This window comes from Anas platyrhynchos, chromosome 4 (genome assembly GCF_047663525.1).
Source record: "Anas platyrhynchos isolate ZD024472 breed Pekin duck chromosome 4, IASCAAS_PekinDuck_T2T, whole genome shotgun sequence".
Taxonomy (NCBI): domain Eukaryota; kingdom Metazoa; phylum Chordata; class Aves; order Anseriformes; family Anatidae; genus Anas; species Anas platyrhynchos.
The window spans coordinates 46,849,897-46,874,053 of record NC_092590.1 but is presented as its reverse complement, the minus strand read 5'-3'; the positions used below and the strand labels follow the sequence as shown (position 1 = coordinate 46,874,053).

Genomic DNA, 24,157 nt, shown 5'->3' with positions numbered 1-24,157 from the left:
GTTCTGTCTCATTGAAGGAAGAAGTAAAGCTACTGATATCCAGGTACTTAGTGCTTTTCCAGCCTTTGGCTATTACCCTCAACAAATATGGGATGAGCAAAAAGATGCCAACTAGCTGGCTCACATTAAATGCCATTAGATGTCAGTTACTGCACAGCTCTGCGCCCCTCTGTGCGTGAAGGTTTGGGACTCTCTGGGACTGCACTTCAATAGTGCCTCCTCACTTCTGTACACCACAGCCTGCACATCAAGAAGAGAACATCGTTCCCCTTTCACTTGGATCTTCTGCTTAATTACACTACCAAAACCATAACGAAATTTCTTCCTGATGGACAGAAGTTGGGATGAGTTCAAACCCCTGGAAAGTCAATGAAATGATTTTCACTAATTTCGCTGGGCTTTAAGCGAGCTATGAGTGAGTTATTGCTTCTCCAGAGAGACAGTCATCTGTAATGGAGCACCCAGACTCATCACCCAGGGCTCATGCAACTGCGTGTGGATCGCTGGTGCAAAGGGAATTGAAGTTTTGCCATGAAAATCAACAAAATGGAAAGCTGAGCCAAGCAGAGCCACCGACTATAGCACGTGCTTTCTAGAGCAGATGAACTCCTCCACTGACATGCACGCATGCAGGAAGATGGTGGGAGATGGCAGGAAAGCATTGAAAGAACCAAAAACTAAGAGTTAACAAGATGGGAGACAAATCTAAAGCAGAGCAAAAATATTTTCAAGTGCCTGCACTTTTCTTATGAAGACCAATAGCCAGAAAAGCTTGAATCCCTTTTAGGACACTCTCCGAGCCCCAGCAGGTACCTTTTTGAAACAGTCACCCTCCCACAGCTCTTTCTAAACTGACTGCTCACTCCAGCGTGAGCACCAGGTGTCTATTCAGACCCTGCATGCACTCATTTCTGTGGAAAGCTGCAATCCTGATGCAATTTTATATGTTTGAGGTTTTTAACTGGTGCTTTACACCACCGATCTTTCTCTTCCTGAATCAGGCATCACCACAAACCAAACAAGACCTATGCACTGCCCCTTTTGCCTCTGAGCTCACCCTTGGGCAGGATGTCGATGCGTCACCAAGCCTCACAGATCTGGGTTCACAGCTGGGCTGCACCCTTGCAGGAAAACAAGTCCGTGATTCATTTGGGTCAGTTTCACCCCTGTGGACCTTCGCTATTTTCAGTTACCTACTAATAGTGCAGGCAGAACAAACAGGAGAACACCATTAGGAAGTTCAGCCAGGAAATTTAACTTACAGTAGCTGATGGAGGACAACCAGCCCTGTTAAGTCAAGCCAACTTCTTGCCTGTGGTAGCTGTTAGGCAGCCAAAATGAAACAGAGAGGAAGCTCGCTGCACAGCTGTCTGCATCGCAGATCCAGGGCTTGAACTGCCAGCAACTGGCACCTGGTCTCACCAGGGATGCCAGCACCAGGAGGGAGCCTTGACACCTCCCTCCCCTCGCAGAAACATGCTGGAGTCAAACTACACTAGCAGCACACAACGTCTTGAATAAATGGGAAATCCCAAGGGATTTCAATGTCCAGTTATTTCTCAATAAACTAACTGGAACAAAAAATGCTTCTTTCAGGAAGAAAGAAGGGTAGAGTACTATTCTGTAAACTTCACAAAACAAACTACACTTTCCTTAAAAAGTTTTTTTTTATATATTTTTTTCCTCTCTCATATATGCACATCATGCTTAATTCTAAAGCTATCTTTTAATCATTCTCAGCTACCTGGATTTTTTATTTATTTATTTTTATTTGGTCAGAGTTTGTCTTACTGAATACAGCTGTTCATCGAAATACTCAGCATCATTTGTTGTCTTAAATCTCCCCGTGACTCACCGACAGTCTTAGAAACGGGTCATCACAGTCACAGACTCACTGAAAGCTGTTAGCAATATTGTGACCTCTCTATCTGTATAAAGTATCTCCCCTTCCTACAGTGCAACCTCTTTTCCTGCCGTTAGCAGTAGAACTAGTATTACTCCACAAAGAAGCAACCAGCCCAAGGAGGTTGTGAAATCTCCATACTCAGAAATATTAAAAGCTTGCCTAAGCAAGCTGAGCAATCTGACCTCAGCCCTGCTGGTCCAGGTGACCTCCAGGTCCCTTCCAACCTACGCTATTCTGTGATCATGCTCTTCTCAGTACAAAAAAAAAAAAAAGAGCCCATATTTCACTTGTTTAACCAGAACTGACACAGACCTCCACAGGACAGATTACAGTAGGGAAAAAATGTATTTGTCTGGGTCTCTGAAAGAGAAATTGACTGACAAATGCAGAAAATACTTGATTGTATAGTTCCAAAGCATAATGTAAATTAATTTTAAAATAAATAAATAAAGGGAGAAGTTTCTCCACATAGAGTTAAGATACATTACAGAATCACAGAATCACAGGATTTCTAGGTTGGAAGAGACCTCAAGATCATCGAGTCCAATACCTTTCCATCTCACCACACTGATGGAGACACAATTCAAGGAGATCCTCTGCCTCTTTATTCTTCCTTTTGAGCTGCTCAGAGTGAATCTGTTAGAAACAGAGAGGAAAAAATAAAGTACACTTAGAGGGAAACAAAAAGGTTAATAATCTAGGAAGAACAACTTAATTGTGTAATCACAAGAAGAAGAGATCATAACATCTTGTCTGCATTCCTGTTTTCTTCTTTATATACAATAAATGGCTTACATGTAGGCCAGGAATCTACTTTCTCCTTCCCACCATCATCTCCTCTTAAATCCACCACTCTAGCAGGGACAGTTTTGCAAGGGCAAGAGGACTATCACTCTCCAGCTGTGGTAGCAGGAATCTCCCCAAGGAGCAAAGCTGTCAGTAGCCACAAAAATACTGGAAGCGTTGTGAAAGGCTTTTATTATTATTCATCCTAAAAGAACCAACTATTTTAAATACTCTAGAGTTCATGTATGTCCTCAGATTGACCTGAAAATTCATATGCTTCGTGGAAGTATACAGTAAGACTATTACTCCAAATTTAAGAGAATGAGTAGCGAGCCTGATACAGATCACTTGAAGAGAAAAGAAAAGGAGGCTTGAGTAAGTTATTGTGCACAAGTGCATTGTTCAAGAACTATACAAGCTCCTATCAAGCTTCCTGCTCTTCAGGGCTAGTTACTGTCTAGCACTGCATTTCCAAAGAGAAGAAGGGAAAAAAAAAAACCACCCTTCCCAGACAAAAGGACACACAATGGGGTAACAGTCACACTACGTAGTTCACATATAAATAATTCTTTCAAATGAGAAGCCCAAACATGAAGAAAGCAAGCTGTGTATGTTGTGAAGTACCATCACCTCTACATGACGAGCGGGAGAACAGATGGCACAGGGACTGAGCCACTGCCACCTCACCCCCAGGAGCCGTTCTGCTGCCTGTGCTGCAGGCCAGGGACAGCACTGGGTGAGTTTCTTCAGGATACGTGGGACACCCCATCAGAAAAGGAGTCCAGAAGTGTTATTATACACTTGAGAACAAAGTGTCAAAGCCATTGTGTTATTATAGTCGTTGGTGTTAGAAAACTGGGAGATTAGAGCTTTATCATGACCTAAGAGATTTCATAATGCCTGGTGGAAGGATGACAACGTGACCACTGGAATAAAGCAGGAAGCGATCAAGAGTGGAACCTGCCATTTATAACCAAATAAGTTTTCAATTACAAGCCATTCTCTTTATTGGTAACATCAACTTAATGTGAAACCACAGCTGAACATTTTATAGAAACCATGCTGCTTCATCTACGTGCAGAGCAGAAATGTAAAATAAAAGTTTGCCAGGAGAAGATCTGAGGTGTTTGGCATTCCTCCCCTGCTTAATTCTCCTTTCCAGCAGACATTTCACACATTTTAAATGCATCTGGTAATCACTAATTACAAGGATCCTATTAAGAAAAAATGTAAATTCAGTTTCATATGCAACTTGATTCCAGCTTGTCTGAGTTTTACGAGTGTCTGTTTAATCATAACAAAAACATGTTGAAGTATGGAAAGCTGTATTCATTGGATTTTAATGGGTGCTGCAGACATTTGGTACTAATAAGAATTAAGCCTTATTTTGGGATGCCTACACTTGGCATTTAGAGGTCTAGCAAAATACCAATTTTGAAAAATGTTGACCTGGAACGAATACTCCCAACCTCCATCTAAACTAAAAATACATGAACACACTAAAATAACTGAACACACTAAACCAAATCTGGTCTGAAGAGGAAAAAATTAAAAAGATAAAAACACACAAACAAACCCACCACCACCAGAATTCAGAGCACTATTTAATCCCTAATGCATCCCACTGGGCTTAGACACTTCAGCATCCTCAGACCCGTATGCCAAGTTACGCACACTATGACATCCCCCATGCTGGAAAAATTAGCTGTGTTTAAGTGATGCAGGTTAGAACTGACAATAAAGAGGATTCCTATGCTGGTAAAGTTGATGCAACAACAAATAAAGAAAGCTTTGGGGAGGAAAAAAGTGAAGGACATGGAAAGATTCCTTGTGTGACTTGCTGGTTCTGCAGCAACAGATCAGTTCAGGGGGATGTGCCGGGGAGTGCTACAGGCCCCTGCGCTCTGGGTTCTCCGTGGCCCTGCTCTGCAAAGGAGCTGCTAAAGCTGACAATTCCCAAGTCGGTGCTTGGCCCAGCTGAAGACCCAGCTATCACAGAGCAGCAGTTCTCCAGAAGTCCTGCTGCCACCACCTGCTGGGGGTGGGGGGATCCCTCCCGCATGGCTTTGCAAAGTCCGTGGTACGCATCTCCTGACTCTTAGTCATATGCAGATTTTGCTGCATGCCCCACAGCACCGGGCACCCTGATTTAATATGTCTTTACCAGCCGGTCCAGCTACCAGAAGCTATTTCATGGTCATAGCACAGGAGTACATCCTCCCTCTTCTGAACAGTCCAAGCTGTGGGGAAAAGCAGACCTCACTATGGTGAGAGCTGGCGCGATGCACACAATGGAGCCCGGCACCTGCTTTGATTTGCCTCCGCTGTTCTCCAAACAAGTTTTGGAGACTGTGTTGATGCAGGGTAACGGCCTTGCCTTTCATTTCTTAAGGCTTTGTGCTGAAGTGTGTCAGTCCTGAAAGGTCTTTTATTCTTTTTTCTTTTTTTTTTCCCCCCAAATTATTTTGATTCTTCACAACAAAAAAAAAAATTACTGCAATGAATCCAACCTGTGTTGGCAGTGCAAATTGTGCTACATCTAAATCTTGTTACAAACCAAACAGGCATCTAGGTTATTGTACAAAACATGCACACTTTTATAAAAACAACTAGAAGATTTTACAACTACAGTATGCAATTTAATGCTGTAGGGTTTTTATTGGATCAGACAAATTGAAGCCAAGGTGGATAAAAATTCAGCTACTTCAAAGAATCAAGGCTACGTAGGAAATAGGGGAGGTTATAATGGTCATATAAAGGATTGCTCAGAATTACATAAATTTTCTGCTTTCTGTCAAGGCTTTTAAGAACAAGAATGCTCTGAAGTAAAACAGGATTTGTTTTGCTCACAGATTTGTGTTTTAGCCGCAATTGAAGATGTATCGTAAAAAGCATACAAAATTCCTTGGTGCTCTCCTACCAGATTTATCACTGCTCCAGCGATAATCCAAGCCTTAAGTGCTTCCTAAATATATGTGAACAGGACAAAAAAGCTCTTTTTGGTTGGAGTACTAATTTGTATTAAAAACAAGGAAGTTTTCCACATGTAGAAAACATATTTGGAAAGAAAAAAAAAAAAAACTCCACACAGAGCAACAAGAAGACTAATTCTTATAAAATAATAATTATAAAAAAAAAAAAGGCCACACACGCACTCAAACTAGAGCTTCAAAATGTTATCCAAAGCACATTTCAAAAACATCTATATTGTGAATGTTAAACCTGCACTGCTCTCACTTTGCCTCCTGCCACATTCTTTTTCTTTCTCCAAATCCAGTGCTAGCCTAAGAGCATCCTATCTTCCTCAACCTTCATTCCATTTTCCCCAAACGCACTTTGTAATTCACTTGTTCCTGTGTTGTGCCAAAGCAGTATTTTGTGGGGATGCAGTGTAAGATGAATCTCAGAACTGAGTTGGCCTAAACAAGGCAGAAAAGGGAGAGAAGATTTTGTCACATTTCTCCACACACACAGTCTATCCAATGATTCAATTTAACTGAACACCACCATAAACTGACATTGTCTCAATGGAAGGAGCAGAAAACAGGTAGCATGCCAGAAAAAAAAAAAAAAAAAAAAAAAAAAGAAGTAAATACTTGCAAACTAGGCATAAGGAACAAACCCAAGAATAAGTTACCTTTCCACTGAAACACATTTTTTGTAAAGCAAAAGATCCAGGACTAACCGTCACAGACAGGCCAAGTAAAATTACCTCACTTAAGTAATACCCAAATTGCAAAATAGCTCCAAAACAAAGTGGAACATATATAATCATAAATGCTGTTGATAAACAAGCCAGCAGGTTACACACTGTGTGTGGCTGTTGCGTAGGAGGGGGGAGGAAAGAAATGGATTATTACTGTAAATGTGATCAAAATGGAAGAGCAACCGAAGAAACAAATAAGCATTTGATGAAAAAGATCCTAAGCAACATATACGGAAACTAAATCGATACAGCAATAGAGACTTCAGGATTTTTTTTCTTGACCCATAACTCTGAGAAAGTCAAAAATACAACATAATATTTCTGTGACGTCTTCCTCCCTAGATAGTCCCATGTTTAATACTCGTAAATAGCACTAGTGTTCAGTGCAGCCAGCCTTCAACCAGCTATTACATGTCTTCCTGCTTTTGCATCCACGCTCTTTGCTGAAAATGCAGCTTCAGTCATGTAAATGCAGCACAAGAAAACCCACAAAGACAGCAAGCTCTGCCAGTCCTCTCCTCCCCCTGTTATTTCCTGATAGTGCTGAAACTTCAATATTAGACCTTTTCTAATCAAATATTTAAAGTCTGACATTTTAGTTGTGCGAAAAATAGAAAGTTGTTAGGTTCTTCAGCTGTCTTGCCCAATTAGATTCAGATAAAATGAAACTGGTACCTGCATTGTGTGCTGCAGGGAGATTTAACTCTGAATACTTAAAACTGATCTCCCCATTAAGCACAATTTTCCTTGGTTATGGTAGCAGTAGAGTCAGAAGAGCAAACATCCCCAAAAACCTAATTCACAGATGCCACAAATCTGTGATGTCCAGAACTTGATAAGCACTCTATTTAATTTCTTGAACTAATCTCAAACTGTGCAACAACTGAAATAAATCAAGACCCAAAACAACTGAAGGCTGTTGCAGTGGACCAGACTGAGGAATGAGGCAATTAAAGGCTGAACGCACTATTTCTACCCAGAACTAAAAGCCTGGTTTTCTGCACGACGTAGATGGGACTCTGGAGAGGCTCTGCGCTGCAAGCTGTTTGGCAGCAGTCCAGGAAATGCAAACGCACAGCGCAATCTCTGCATTCACTGTCTCGTATGGGAGGTAGCAGGCTGGTTTTGCACAGATAGGCAGCATCTGCCGTGCAGCTCTTTGGTCTTACAATAGGGTGTCTGAAAACGTTTCTATTGACACACACAAACTAGTTGAAGTAGTGGGTATAAATCCTGTTTTTAAGTACATGACCTGGATTGAAAAATCAATACATCACTTTTTTCTTACATTAAACCAGAATGGAAAACATTTTACAGACATAGTTATTTCTTCAGAAATTTGTCCATTTAACGATTTCTAAACATCTTCAGATTTAGATGTATTTCTTAAGATCTTCAAAGTGAATAAAATATTCCCATGTGAGTATAAACCCCTTCAAGTAGAAATCGACGGCACAAATATTACCAAAAGCAGCCAGGGTCATGCCCAGAGCAAAGCTCAACGTAAGTCATTCCACACAGACATCTGCACAGATGAATCTAAAGCACAGAAGACAATTTGAAAGGCTTCAAAACCTAAATTCCTTGCCAAAAATATTATGGCTACAACTCTAATGTGCAAGAGTCCCATAAGAAGTGACAAAGAGAAGTCAAGTATGATCAAGTTGTCAAAGCCATGCACAATATACCTCAAGTCCTCAGTGCTTTCCTGGATTCCTACAAAGTCACCTTCTTCCCTCTCCCATCACTGGAATCCACAGAAAGAAGAAAATACTACTAACCTCTAATTATTACAAGGTTATGAGTTGGTGTGTGTATGCACTAAGCTTTAATGTTTTGGAGTGATTTACAACATACCAAGAAGCTGCTAGAAGATATATGATGATGTCTGCAACCAAAAACATTGCCTTAAAAAAAAATCTCAACATTTTTCTTCCTGTATATGAAAATGAATTTTAACTTTCTGTTATTTGAGCCTCTCTCATATTCATAAATAGCCTGATTTTCAGATACTGCACATATTTCTCCTAAAAGTATTGAAAATGAGGGGCCTCAGTTTTTTACTGGAAAATGTTGGGTTTGACCAACGCCCATCATTGCACAAAGACGTGAGGGCAAAGGCAATGATACTTTGAACGTACTTATTGCCCAAAGTCTATGAAGGGGAATCCTTGTTAATAGAATATGAATTATTTTATTAAAGATGTACAGAATGCAGTGATGAAATAAAATAAAGCCTTCAGCAATAAATGTATTTAATTTGTTTAAAGGCAATTTATCATGAAATCACAAATCTGTCAAACAGTGAACTCTGCCAAATATACAGTTCTTCAGAAGAACACGTATAAACCAGGCGTATGTCATCTAAGAGCACTGCAGGAAGCCTTCCCAAGGGTACTTTACTCCTGTTCTGTATCTAGCTTCAATTAGCATGACAAATCATTTGAGGGTGGGCAAGATGGGAAGGAAATACTTAGCTGTTTGTTAAATGTCAGCTCTAAATTATGCAGTGAAAGATATTTTTTTCGTTATTATTCACTGTCAAAGTATGGACAGAAATAATTCCAGAAGATAATACGCAGAAGTAGAAAGGAAAAATGCTGCAAGATAAAAGCAAGATTAATAAATATAATGATCGATAGCGCCAGAGATGATTTTCTGAATAATTTTCAATGGACATCTCCCAACAATACAACTGTGATGTGAAGGGAAAGAGAAACAATGGAACTTCCTTGTGCAATCCAAGCCAAGAGAGAAATGATTTAGAATCTATTAAGTCCAGTGACTTTGGAAACAGATCTGTAGAGTACAAATAGGTAACTTGCCACGTTAATAGAAAGATTGCTCCAAGGACAGGGTCCACGTGGCTGGGAAGGAGATGAGTTTATGAGAAAAGTATTCAAGATACAAGCACACCTACCACAAAAAGTTGTACAGCTGCAAGAGCAGAAGCCTAACATTAAGAAGGTAAGAATCTGATTCAGATGAGGAGCTTCAGATTTATATAAACTTCAAACTCTCCATATAAGCTTCAAAATCTCAGAACAAAAAAAAAAAAGAAATAAGAAATGAGCCTATAGAAAACTAGGAATGATCTGACAAACCCATTCCATTGCAGAAAAGCTTGGCACAGTTTGGCTGGCAGGAACACAAGTGCTAAACAGCTCTCAGAGACCTGCGAAATGCTTGTTGCTTTGTATACACTCTAGTGTGCCCACACTTCTGATAATGGGGTACTCTCACTGCTGGAAATTAGGACTCTGCCAGCAGTATATCTTCGTTTACTAAGGATCCAGCAGCATGTGAAGGGAAGACAACCCTTTAAGAAACTCTTTTTCCACAGCTTTCTGAGTGGGTTGCTGTGAGCATTTTTAAGTTCTCATAGGTGTACTGACAGCTCTTACTTTGGTTTGAGAAGGGGGAACTGGAGCAGAGAGTCCTACAGCTATCCTAGTGTAATGGTTGTGCAGGCCCTCTGGCAGCAAACACCACTGGCTCTGAAGACAGAAGGGTTAATTCTCACTGCAACGGCTACAAGTACCGCAGCTTTATATTTTATCAGACAAGGAATTAAAACACAGAGAGAAAAAAACGTGCATAAATTTGCTTTCTTTTCCTTCTACACAAGCCTCAACAGTCCTCACAGCTCACTGTTTATGCCTATTAACCGAAAATGTACCACTTGAAATTTCTTATGCTGTGACTCCAAGTATTCCTTACTCGGTGTTGAAATGCTTCAAAACTTTTTCTGGGATGAAGCATTAATGTTCATTCACAGCAACAAGGCAAGCAAAAACCACCCAGCCCACAGCCCTGGACCACCCTCAAGTGCTACATGGACTACAGAAAACAATTTGTAGCAGATGTGGATAAAGGGCCCTTCTGTTTCCTAATCACAGACCCAGCCAAGGGAATCCTGTGGCTGCTCATCAGAGTCTGTAGCACAGGGCACATCCCAAACTCTACAGAACAGGTAAAATTTCCTAAAGTTTCAGCAGAAATGTTACCCAAGGAAGAAGCATGGGTCAAACCCAGTAGATGTGCACGGAGTCCTTTTAACATTAGATTTACTCTAAAGTAAGAGTTTGACATAGCCCAAATGCTCTACATGGCAATAATGCTTTACTGTTCCTGTACCATTCACTGTCCAGCCTTGTACGAGAAAAGAGAGTACAAAAACTGTGCTACAGCAGAGTATAAATGTGCATGAAATCACATGATTTATACACAATTGTGAAGAAAATAAAAAGTTAAAAAAAAAAAAAAGACAAAAAAACTCTTAGCATACCAGGTTTGGGATTTGAAATCTTTTTTGGTAGATGAAAAAGAGGCACATGATTTCATCCTGAGGCTAGGCAGGGACACAGCGATGCCAGCTCCGAATGCAGCAGTTACTCACCATTGTCAGGCGAGGTGCTCAACTCCGTGTCTGCTAGGTTAGAAGGCACTAGTCTCAATAAAGGCTCTCTGAATCAAATGACAACTAAGCGGTTTGGAGGCAAATATATATCTATCTCAAGGTTTAACCTACTCCCCAGGCTTAGGGAAACCCCTTTCTTAAAGTCATTCTAACGGTGGGGACGCATTCATATCTCACAAATAAACACAGCCCACGCAGCTCTACTTGAAAGCAGTGCTTGCAGGAGACCACAGAGGATTCCCTCTCGCTCTTCAGATTACCATGGAACAGTGACACAATGGTACGCCCACTCACCAGCGAGAGGCATGCGGTGGGAAAAGCAGCGGTCTAGCACGGTGGAAAAGTTGTATCAGCTCAAAAGGTATATAGCACCAGTATTAATCTAGAAGCAGAATAATTTACTGTAAGGAGGAGATAGGTCAGGGACCCATTTCTAGGAATGCATTTTAATTAGAATTTATTCTAAAGGTTTCCCTGCAGAAACAGCACTCAGTGTAGCCAGCCGCAGGCTCCCCATCAGCAGTGACATTCAGCTCTCTCCCCAGCCAACAAGCACCACGTTCATTATCGTATCTGATTTTCTCGCTGAGGAAGAGGGCGTAGAGAGGTGGAGACTGCACAAACGTCTTCCCCTCCGCCCAGACAAGAAGTGATGTAGCATTTTCAGGAGCACACTATTCATTTCAGAGTGTAGCCTGCACCTAGGAGCTCATTAATCAAGTTTCACAGATGATAAAAATTAACACTGTCATTTTGTTACCTAGAAATGAAAGATTCATTATAAGTATGTTCAGAAAAGGTTATCTTTAAGAATGACTTGTATTGGTTTCAATTTTTATGACAACAAAACCTGCGCAGCCATGCACCAGGGAGGGGATACCTTTCTAGCATTTTTAGGAGGCTGCTGTTGTCTTCTGCACTGGAGATACCAGTGATTTAACTGCCCTGGAAGCATTTTTGTCCTCCTAGCAGGAATATCACAGTTTCTCAGAAAAGTAGGGTATATCTTTCTCTGTCAAACCATTTACCCTCTGCCTCTCACATGCACACACACAATAATCATTTGCAAATTCGTGTCCAATTCCCTGATGATACAAAACTATTTGCAGCAGGCATTTGCAGCTACAGCAGAGGAGAACAACAGGCCAGGGTCAGGATGTGGGAGACCAAGGCTCAACTCCTTCTCCTGCCTGAAGGGAGTTCAACTGTGTTTGCATCTCCTGGGCAAGTGTTTTAACTGCTGGAGTTAGAGCAACTTCTCTATTCTTTTGCAGTAACAGTCTTAACTGTGTGTGAAGTATTTGCTGTTGCTTTGTTGGGGAAAATGTTAATGGCTTTAGCTTGACGGTTCAGACTTTCAGATTTCTGCCAGAGTTCTGATTTACTGTCTATCTGGTCCAAAAAAAAAATTTAAAAAAGCTCAAACATCTTCATCCTCTCAGAACAGCAGCCTACTCACTCAGCTTTACATCAGCACACTTTTTCTTGCTCTGATCACTGGTTTAGTTATATATAAGTGCTTATAAAAAGCAGAACAGCTTCCTCAGGGGAGGTTGAAAGCAACCCACCAGCAAAAGCTCAGTAGCAAGCTGTTAGAGCACTATCTTTGAGACAAATGATGTGTACCCAGATCCTTCCAAGCAGCAAAAGAAATTGAAGCCAAGAGATACGCATCTGAGGGGAAATGCTTCTTCCACCAGCTAATGAAGTAACAAGGGAATAACATCTCTTCTTCCTCAGTAATGCCTTCAAAAAAAAAAAATACAGCAGATCTAGCCTTCTATGTTTTTTGGCTTTTTCTGCACTAAAACACAGCTTTTGACTTTGGACCGACCAACATGCTTAATTGCTATGGGACTGGAAATAGTTCAGCGGGTTGTTGTTGTCAGTTTGTTGACATCTGTCAGCTAAGCAACAATGATAGAGCTAAATTAAGTCTTTCCATGTGTACTGTTCCTGCATTTAATATCCATCACCTGTTCAACTGCACTGCTGTGGTTCCTTCCAGGGAGACCAGGAGTAATCAGATTTCTTCTAGTCCAGGACCAGGTAAAGCTGGGACAGTTAAGCCTTTAAGATCAGGTGCCTTCTTATCTGGAAGGTGGGAAAAAAAAAAAAAAAAAAAGAGGCAGACAAAGATGCCATTCCTCGAAGAAAATGTTTACAAACATTTCTAAGTCATTCCAAAGAATCCAAGATGAAAACATGGGCTCTTCCTATCATGTTAATGCCAGTTTAGCAGCCACCTTGCCTCAGAGAGTCATATTGTTTCATTGTGAACTCTGAATAAACACTAGTGGCATGAACATCATGCTATTTTCACCACCACAAGGTAGGCACAACAAAAAGTTTTGTGGAGGCAGAGAAAAATAGACAATGGAAAAAATTGAAGGGGGAACCCTTTCTCTTAACCTCCAGTGGAAAATTGTGGGGGTAAAGCAGAAATCACACATGCATCTTTTTACCTGACCTCCCTGCTCCCCCATTCAGAAGAGGAAAGCCCCTTTGGCTACACCATAACGTGCCTGAATAATAAAAAATTCATTGCTTCTCATGCATACCCAAGCCACTTATCTATAGAAAGACCATATTGGATGGCTGCCATTCAAATTATTTTATTGTCCACTAAAGAACTATTCGTGTAAGGGCTTTCCATATGGGAAAAATAAGGAAATGAGTTAGAGAAAATTTAATATAATGTAAAGACAGCAGCTTAAAGTACCGGATCCTAGGTGACTTGTAAAGGGCTTAATTGCCATGTAAGTATTATTGAGAAAAGATCACTACAAGGAAGAACAGAGATTGGAAAAAGAAAAATAATCGAAGTGCTTAAACCAGTTTAGGACTCCGCTATTCTGGAAAGGAAGCTGAAGACAGATCTGCTGTACAGGAAGCTTCTGAGACTTAGTTTTTAAGTTTATACTTTGATACCACACTTAGGGCATTAAGAATTCATTTTGCCGAACAAAGGCAGCCTGCTATTGTCGACATCAATGTTGCTCACTGGCTGTCTACAGATGTCCTCCTCTTTTTGGTGCATGAATAAGAACCACTCCCACGCACTTACATTTTTGTCAAGCTAAAACACTCTTCCGCTTCACTCACAGAAATAGATTGGTCGCTATCATCATTTTTGTCTATTTTTTAAACAGACTCAGGTGCCCCAAATCAAGAAGTAGGAACACAAGGCAGTCAGTCCTAGCTGTCATTTTCTTGATGAAAACTCAGTTAATGGTGTGGGTGCATCTTGTCCACACTTGATACAGAGTTGAAATACACTTTTGTGCTCACAGAAGTGACCTTCCTGGAGAGGAACATACTGCTACCCAGTTCTAACCTAAATGTTAGTGAACAGCTCTGATTTAGGTTTGGACTCTGTAGGGTTTTGCCTGAGATGTACAAGAAGTCAGAGCACTTCCCACCCGCTCTGTTCCTGCTCCCTGTGTGGTTTCCTGCTTAGCCACAAAAGAAAGACCACCCACAACAAATTCTCCCTTCCTTATGGGAAAACTGGAAAGCCCACAGCTACTTTATGAGGTCTTGGATGGTGATTCAATCAATTCTTCATTATTAGTCAAATATATTTTTATGGATTTTCACTATTTCACTGGATTTTCATGAAGATGTTCATGAGGTTGATATGTTGGCAAGGTAAGGAGAGACAATAACAATGGTCTCACCTCCATCCAACCACACAGCTCTTTATAAGTAGATTGCCACGTCAGATTTTGATGAAGATGGATATCTCATCCCCAAGTCATCACCCTCCTCCAATATCTTTCCTATAAATTTCCACTGCAAGTGTACAGCCTGGTCCTTTTTGAAATCAGTTGGTATGCTTCCATGTTTTTCCAATGGACCTGGTCTTTCACCTCCACCTCTATAACACAGAGAACAGTAGCCAGAAATTGAAAACAAGCTTTAAAGCAGGCCAGGAACAAGTTCCAGCAAAGCATTACTTCCCTGACATTTGTCAGTTCCATGACGTTTAAGTACAGAGTTTAGCATCAGGGAAGTTTGAATACAAATCCCTTTTTCTGGCCAAAATGTCTGCCTTGTTCCCCAGCTGGTTGTCCACCCATTGGCTTCAGCCATTGTGGTTTTTCTTACTGAAATATTGCAGTGTTTAAATTTTGTCCTGAAGTGGAATTAAACCTGATTTTAGGCAATGTCTGAATGCTCCATGAAAGAAATTTCTCAGTCTACATAAGCTTCAGAAAGCTTTCTTTCCTAATCACGCAGAGTTTAACCTGCTTGCCAACTAACGAGAGAAAAATTAACTCTGACGCCATAATAAGTTTCCCACACTATACAACACTGAAGTTTCATCTACTGGTTTGTTGGAAACATGACTTTACCCCACAGGGACCATTAGGTGTCTTTTGGATGAGACAGAGTGTTTGCTTCCAGATTCAAGGGCTGCCAAAAACGGTAAGTTTACCTGAAACATTGGACACCTCCACAGTAAAGGCCAAGGATAGACTGCAAGACATTCAAGACTGAGCTGGATTGTGGAAAAAAATTAAGGAGTGTCACAAACACTATTGCTGCCCACCCTAAGGGTAAGGCACACTCTCATTATGCTATGTCATGTTTCTAAAATAGATCATACAAAAGTGTTTTAAAATGACTAAAAAATGCGAGAAGAGAAGAGAAGAGAAGAGAAGAGAAGAGAAGAGAAGAGAAGAGAAGAGAAGAGAAGAGAAGAGAAGAGAAGAGAAGAGAAGAGAAGAGAAGAGAAGAGAAGAGAAGAGAAGAGAAGAGAAGAGAAGAGAAGAGAAGAGAAGAGAAGAGAAGAGAAGAGAAGAGAAGAGAAGAGAAGAGAAGAGAAGAGAAGAGAAGAGAAGAGAAGAGAAGAGAAGAGAAGAGAAGAGAAGAGAAGAGAAGAGAAGAGAAGAGAAGAGAAGAGAAGAGAAGAGAAGAGAAGAGAAGAGAAGAGAAGAGAAGAGAAGAGAAGAGAAGAGAAGAGAAGAGAAGAGAAGAGAAGAGAAGAGAACTAGCCACTCCACTGCGTTTGCTTGTTCCTCTGTACAGAGGGATCATCCTGGAATTCAATCACAGCAGAGGTTTTGGTCACATTAATTAAAGCATTATTAGAATGAGATGATCATGGTAAGAAAACACTAGAAAGATACTGAACAGGGCAATACAGAATAATATCAAACAGTATTGTACAAAAAAAAAAAAACTCCATTGAACAGTTGATAATGACAGGCTAAGCTTACTAACACCACTCTTATGGGTTGTAAATTGTCAACTGAGCACATGACATACGAGAGCCTGGGTTAAAAAAAAAAAAAAAAAGGAAAAGGAAGTACGGTCTGATGTACCCGGTAAGAGCTAGCTGTTTGCGATTGGCCCAGATAGGTCAACAGAGGAAGATACCTTCTCCTGGGCTATGCTTGCAGCTGACCAAGGCCAAACAGTGGAAATGAAGGCATCTCATAAGAGGTATCCTGGTTGTTGGTGGACAGGAAGAATGGCATTTTGCAGCAGGGGAGGATGGTGAATGGTGACATGTCCACGACATTTCAGATGAGAATTGTACTCTTTCTAGGCTCTCTGAAGGACCTGATGACCTTTTTTTCACAACCACTAATACTCATCATAACAGACAGAGGAAGTCCTCTGTCCCCCCCAAAAAGCATACGAATCTAATTTTCCCTTTTTGTAAAATCAAGAATAATATCTGCTTACAACTTCACTATATGGTTTTGCAAGACATAAGTGTGTGTGGTAAAGCTAATACCCACATTAGAGGGAGAGTTCTCTCACTGTTAGAAGCCAGATCCAAGCATTTCTAATACAGCTCCCCATAACATATGCACACAGACAACAACAACAAAAAATCTATCAAGACAAGTGTTCCCATATATCACCCTACAAGAAAACTGCCTTAGAGTTGTTTCCTGTAACTAAAAGAAAGAACTATAAAAATGAAGGAACTCCTGAACTTAGGTTGCTATTTCCACCTCGTATGACCTGAATTTTATGGAAGCAGTACCCCTGTGTTATTCAGATTTACTCATAAAACATAGACAGAGGCAGTGTACAAGCATTGGGGAACAATCAAGAGCAAGGTAAAAAATTCTTTGAACAGTAAAGAAAAAGGTTGTTAAAATGATTAATTTTTTAAATGTTGTAAGGAAAAGCCATTTGCTGTAGCGGAGATAAGGTTGCTTTTTTTTTTTTTCCTTTTTTTTTTCTCCTCTAAGAAAAAGAAAAGCTAAGTGCTTGGAGCACTAGGAGACTATAGCAAGCAGTTTTACTTCCTCTATGTACTTTCCCTGCAATCGTGACCTAAAAAAGTCAAGTACAGATTACTTTACAAAGTAGGGACAAATATATTACCTATTAATTATAACCTCACTCTAAGCCTTGGCAATACATCTCTGAGCATCCTATTTTTCAAGAAGCCTTAAATCACAGCAGAGAGCAAGTTAGTCCAATAAATGTTCCATTACTGTCTTACAAATGCCAGCAAACATTCAACTTCAATTCACCATAATTTCTCTAAAAGGCACATTCAATTTCTACAAATCAGACAGATTTAATCTATATGAGAGTATTATTCAAACAAAACAAATGGGGTACAAGTTTCAAAAATGTGAACTCCAGATCCATGTAGGTGTTACACTGTGGTGGAGCTTAGCAGCAGCTTCTGCTCAGCATGATGTGAGCCAGTCTAGGTCACTGGACCCTAAGACAACCTCAGCTGCACCGGGTAAATGGGAAGCCCAGTCTTACTCACATAGGACCTTCACTGGAGCAGCCTGACCTATACTGGCCAAGCTGGTTGGCTCCCAGACCCAGGGTGACTCCAGACTGACCCACCTGAGTGTATCTGCACCGCGCTGCAATGCAGGGTTTGAGTTTTTCTATCCCACGGACCAGCCCAGCTCTTTTGGTTCTGTTGCCCTAAGAGGACCATAGCTAGGCAAATGAGACATTTTAGAGCACTGCTATAAAACTCAGTCTTTAGCACCTAAATACCTTTGAAAAAAGGTAAAGCCCAAAAGTAGTTTGGGGATTGGGCTGTCTCTAGTCTCCCATTCATCTGGGCAGATGTTCCTCACTGTTAGAAAATGACTCCTGAGGTTATAGTTTCAGAGCGATGCCTCCTAAAAGCATTCTTCCTAAGGAAATCCCCTCACCTTCAGCTAAGACTATTTTTTTAATGTTCTTTCTATAAAAGCATTAGTCAAAGGCTATGGGAAATTGTACAACTTTGTGGCTTTTATTAACTTATTTCCTTTACAGCAATAAGCTGTAAAACCAGTAGTGGGACTCTTTCTAAATTCAAGAGTGTTACTGTGGGGCCTTCAGCAACATCATGGTTCCTTTTCAATGCTTAATAACCACCGTATCTCTACATGTAACCACCCCCTTTCATATGATAATGAAGATATTAATACGACTTGCTTTTAAGTAATACACTCGGGGATGGGGAGGGAGAGGTAGTTTAGGTAACTTAGAAATTGGAATCGCTGAGTTCTGTTTAAATGACAAATAAAACTAGAAAGGGTCAAAAATATTATATATGTAAGTGTACATACGTGTGTGTGTGTGTATGTATGTGTGTGTATATATATATATATATAAAATAGAATGGCTCGGATTGGAAGGAACCTTTATGATCACCTAGTTCCAACCCCCCTGCTATAGGCAGGGATGCCACAATATAATTATATATTATTTATAAATAAATAAATAAATATAAAAACGGGTATTTCCAAGTCTGGAAGCAGCAGAGAACAAGCTATCTCATGCAGCACAAAGGTAGATGTCACCAGCAGAACAGGAGAGTCTGTATTACAGCCTGTAGAAGCTCTCAGGTAAATAATAAAAATAAGGAAGGAAATCTGGAGCTGAAAGGGGGAGCAAATCAGTTGTCCTGTGAATACACCTGAATTGCTTGCATATCTGTATATGCATAAGAAGGCTGGACCAAAGGCTATTGCAATTTGAAATTTCCATCTCCTTTATGCACACACAGTTTTGAAAGGTGATTAATCAAGTCGCAACATCACTCCAGATCACAAAATGTGGTAGATGAGGGTTTCAGAAGATGGCAACCTAAAGCAACATGGGCTAAAACAGCAGTAATACAGACAGAGATACTCAGATCTGTAGTGAAACAAATTCAAAGCGTTTTTCCATGCCAGAGTAAAAAAGAAATCAGAGCAATTAAATTTTGAATCCAAACAAACATACAAAAAAAAAAAAACTAAACCAGATCATGCTTCTTGCTGAAGAAGTCCTAATATTCACTACTGGGAACTCACAAGCTTTTATGCAGTTTGTTTTTTTTTTTTTGTTTCTCCCCCCGGCCCAGCAATACAGATCTTCAGAGATTCATAACTGCTGAGTAATTTTTTCAATTTGAGATGTGTTTTGATCTATTAAACTTCTAACCTGCTTACTTCTTACTGGAATTGCCATTAATCTCCAGTTTAATAAACAAAACTGACAACAACTTTGCTTGTTTAACCTACTACTTCCGCAAACCTTTCTCTGGTTCAAACTACAACCTACACAATGGAACAGGATTATATTTAGCAATAATACAATTTAATAGTTGGAATCCCCTTCAGCTTGAAGCAAACACGGGTAGTGACTCATTACATAGCATTTTAAAAAGGGGATTTCCTGCTGAAGTAAAACACCAATGAACACGACAAAAAAAAAAAAATCAGCCAAGAAAACAGTAAAGAGGGATGCCAAAGATCCACTAGGGAGGCAAAATGATTAGAGAATAAAAGCAAGGGCTTTTCTTTCAACTGGATGTGCATGAACTGAGCTGGATTTGTTATTCTAAAACTGAAACCAGAAGACACACCGAAATTTGAGCCTTTGCTCTGAAACCCAGCTGAGCCAACGCAAGGCTGCTTTCATCAGTCAGCAGCGGTTTTGTAGTTTTTCGCTTCATCCTAGATTCTGGCAAAGACAGAGCGGCTCTATGCGTCACCTACAACACTGAATCCGACACACAGAACTAGCCATCATTTCAACTATTGCACAAGAAGACAGAGAAATGGATTATCAAGAAGCAAGCCGTTACCCAATATCTGGGCTCCCTTCCATGAGTCAGAGTGGAGCAGTCTACCGCTTTCAGTAAGTATGAAGGTCATTTTTGCAATTACTGTTTCTAGTAAAGATAAACTCCCCCACACACAGTGAAAGCAGGAGGGTGGTTACGAACTGTGTGGGATGTTTCATATGTAGGCTGTGAGAGCATGGGACACCTTCTGCCTTGGCTATGAAACTCCAGGAATTGGGATTTTTACTGACTGTGTGACGGCCCAATGAGCAGGGCTCCCACAGAGCACTGGCACACCAGCACATTTGCATTGGTGGCACATGACAGGAGGAAGATCACCATCAGGCCGAGGATGAAACATGGGGTTGTTGTGCCACTGAATCACGCTGCTACCTCACCCAGTCACACTGCTGCCTACTTCCGTGCAGGACATCTAAGAAAGTTCCACAGCTTCACATTCGTACTATACAGAGTCCTCTGACTGCTGCCGAGCATGGTTGAGTTTAGCTATCATCTTTGTACCGAGATTTACTGCATAAATTCATCACTACAGAGGTGGTAATAGGAGGCAATACCAGAAAGTCACACCACCCTCTGCTTCTATCAGCACTGAAAAAACATGTAATTGGTGATTCAAAGGACTCACTTTCAAATGGTAGAGGAACCAAAAAGAAAGGTAAGCAAGTAGTGTAAGTATACGTTAATTAAAATGAAAGTAGCATGAAGCACATCAACAACTTCGTTTCTGAATCAGCTGCTGCAGAACAGGGCCAACACTTCCACCAACTTGTTTGTGAAATCTTAATGACTACTAAATTAGAAAAGGTCAGACACCCTTAATGACTACCAAATTAGAAAAGGTCAGACACCTCTCTTGGTAAAATTGTTTTTCATTCCCAGGATGGTTTTGAGAATGGCTTTTTATTTTAATAGGCCTTATTGGACTGACTTCCAGATCCAGCTATTACAAACCCCTTTTTTACTTCTTCTCAGCCGGCTCAATGCCTGCATATAGAGAAAAAACACGGAAACAAAGAAAACTAGCAATGGAATCAAGGACATCAGTTAAAGGACTAATCACACTAATCACTGGCCTTATCCAGCCAGTATCCAGATGGCTCAGGCACTCTAGCTTAAGCAACAGCTAGCCTTTCCTTTGCCCTTCACACACACAGGACAAGTAGTTGAGCCCCCACCTGCAGAGGAGTACACTGAGAACAGAGGAGAAAGCTTCCAGGCAAGATGAGGCACAGGGGAATACTGGAACCTGCTGCCCATTTGCTCCCCCCTCCACCCTGTACACAGCTGGGCACCCCAGCCTCCTCACCCCCAAGCAGAAAGGAGATGCAGGTGTCAGGGAGGAACAGCCTCAGGGGCATCCTTTGGTGCCCTTGCTGCATATTCCTCTCAGCCAGTTGCTGAACTGCTACCTGGGGTCAGCACCTTCTTCACCTCCACTCCTTGTACAGCCCCTTGCAGGGGCAGCTCAGTCATCCCTCATTCTTAGATAGACCTGCAAAGAGCTTCAATCTTACTGATTGAATCTTACTGCCAATGTTATTCTGCAAAAAATACCCTGTTAGGAAGGCCCCAACCATTATTACAATTTTGTTAAATCATGTAATCCAGATGGAAGATAACTGCTCGCCCCCCTCTCCACCCCTGCCAAGTGAAACAGACTTTATGTTGGACAAAAACGATGCCTGTGGATTGAATGCCCACGTGCCTGCCCTCCAGGCAGCATCTCGCTTCACATTCCCAGTTGTCTACCTGCTTCAGAGTGCTTTCCTAGCATAGCCTCTACTTGCTTGTTCTTCTCCAGGCTAATATTACTATTTCACTTCTGGAAAACTATTGCAACTAGTTTCAAAATTCATCTATAACTAAGTGTACATGTAAAAAAAGGAAAAAAAAAAAATAGAAAGAGAAATCACCCACACTCATTGGCAATCTGCTCTGGGATCAGAGCTCCCAGGACAGTTCTCTCCCACAGCGCCTAACCAAATGACAGATCTTGTGGGGAAAACTCATAATCAAACCAGCAAACTGAACTGACCAAATACCAGATACACACAGATATACATCCACTAGAAGGAGCCTGAGTATATTTGTTTAACATCTAAATATAAAATACACCATTCATGACAGAAAACAGCATAATTTTGCAACTTGCATTTTTTAGATCAGTTGGGTTAGTTAACACAGTAAAGATACATATTGATTCAAGTAAAGGGAATTCTGCTGTTCTTCAATCCTCCTATTTTGGTATTTTCCCATGCCTTTATTTAGCATCACCAACAGGCATTTAAAATATTTTTGGTATACTTAGCATGTAAGACAAATAGCTAGAGGGTTCAGGTTGAGGTTTGTGTCTCCAGAGTTTGCAGCAGTTTTCAGAATTGTACTGAAGAAAACATGCAAGTTAACCTTAAAACACTGCAGGAAAGGGAAATTTATTATGAAATATATTTCCTTCACAGAAGTTATTAGCATTTATTAAGAAAATAGTGGATAAAAATAATTAAATTGAACCCATTTTATATAGGCCAGGTATGTTTTTCCTGGTATTAACTAGGAACCAGATACTCACCTTTCTGTCAGCCCAGCCAATTGCATTTTATATAACAAAGCTACGTCCTGTAATCACAGAAGTAGACACATTGACTGTGAAGATTAGAAAAATAACTTGGCACCAAATTGTCCAGAAATAACAGCAAAGAACAAACAAAATGCTGCCTATGCAAGAGAGAAGCAAGAGAAGCAGAAATTCCAAAGGCATATTCAATAAAACCACTGAATAAAAACAATGAATCTGCTATTTCTCTCATTGTTTTATGATCATAATCAAATCTTATTCTTTACTAACAATTATTTTTATTTTAAAGAAGGGCCTATAATAGATTTTTGTGTTTGTGTTAAGCAGGTATGTCACATGCACATGGGGCTGCTATTTCTGGCATGCAGCAGTGACTTCACTCAGCAAAACGTTCTTTTTCTCAAACATTTGCATGCAAAAGAAACGACAGCTAGTTTTGCCACTTACCTTGTTTTCTCCACTGCCCCAGTTCACCTCCTCACCTATGCACACCAGCAGCTTTGGGAATGGCCTTCTTCAGCCCTCTCCTCTACCTCGCAGCTGTCCTGCATCTAAAGGATAGTCCTGAAGCCACTAAACTGAAAGTTAAAGGTCACTGTTGAGTTCACTGGAGCAGAAACAAGCACCCAACTCTTATTTTTCATGGCACTCATGTCTTTCTGAGGAAAAAAATGCGACCTTTAGCTTATCTCTCTCTTACAGATTAAAGTTCACTGCAAGTTCTCAGGTTCTAGGAACAACTTTAGTGGCACATAGCCATGGAAGGTGAAACTGTAATAGACTTTTAAGTCTGCCATGTTTCTAGATTTCAAAGCTAAACAAGTGAAAGGCAGTTACCATCTTACCTGGCTTACTGTAAAACATGAAAAAAAAAATATATATATATATAAAGAAATAGTTGAGAAAGCATGCCAAAGTGCTTTGAACAATGATATATATGCCTTTTGCGTGTGTTTGTGCTGGTCTGTAATGGGTTTGATGTTTCAAGAAAAAATGAAGCTAGAATATCAGTTATAGTCCACAGGACCTACCTATTTCAAGTGCATTATCTCTACCTCCTTTTGCTGAGAATACTTCATCAGAAGTCTAATACTTCATTAAATCAGCCTAATTTGAAGTCCTGTTGAATTAATTACTAGCTGAGTCTACAAGGGGATGTTGTTTCAATTGACTTCATCTGTTCACCCTAAGAAAAAAAAAATGGTCTGACAAAAATCAAGAGCCAATATTCTGTTTACAGAGATTCCACTTTAACTGCTGTTTGCAAAAGATCAGCTAACTGTTTTGGTACTTTTTGTTCCAGAATGCAGCACTGGGGGGGGGTCTGATTATGTAAACAGAGAATTCAGTAAGAACAGTAATTGTTTCCAGGTGTTTTGTAAAGAGTACTGTATATAATATCAATTTTAAAAACAGAGAAACAAATGTACTATTCCAAGGAAAGATTAATTCAATTAATTTGCTGCATCAGTTCTGAAACCTCAGTTTTAAACCTGAACATCTGGCTTATAAAGTAGCAATTCCAGAAAATGTACTGAATGAAAATCCAGCAGTCACCATGAAAATCTGACAAACCAAGTATCATCTTTCAGTTCTCTGCTGTCTGTAGCTGCCACATAGCATCTTGGTTGTGTATTTATTTTATCCTACTAACTACAAGTTACAATGACAGTCCCGGAAGAGAAAAACAAACAAGCAAACCC

General features: G+C 40.4%; 1 protein-coding gene across 11 annotated transcripts in view; it reads right to left on the bottom strand.

Moving 5' to 3' along the window:
* Positions 1-23,605, bottom strand: part of TNIP3 (TNFAIP3 interacting protein 3) — a 69,959-nt gene extending 46,354 nt beyond the window's left edge. Inside the window, exons 1-3 of one of the 11 annotated variants that reach the window (XM_072037485.1) lie at positions 23,486-23,605; positions 22,902-23,032; positions 2,457-2,542 (exon numbers count right to left, since the gene is read on the bottom strand). In XM_072037485.1, coding sequence (XP_071893586.1) covers positions 2,457-2,464 — 8 coding nt within the window. In that variant the 5' untranslated portion in view covers positions 2,465-2,542; positions 22,902-23,032; positions 23,486-23,605. Of the gene's footprint in view, positions 1-2,456; positions 2,543-10,797; positions 10,877-12,794; positions 12,913-19,879; positions 19,914-22,448; positions 22,496-22,901; positions 23,113-23,485 lie in introns of those variants that run through there. The other 10 variants (XM_072037487.1, XM_072037486.1, XM_072037489.1 and 7 more) reach the window with 10 other exon arrangements.
* Positions 23,606-24,157: the final 552 nt, after the last annotated feature.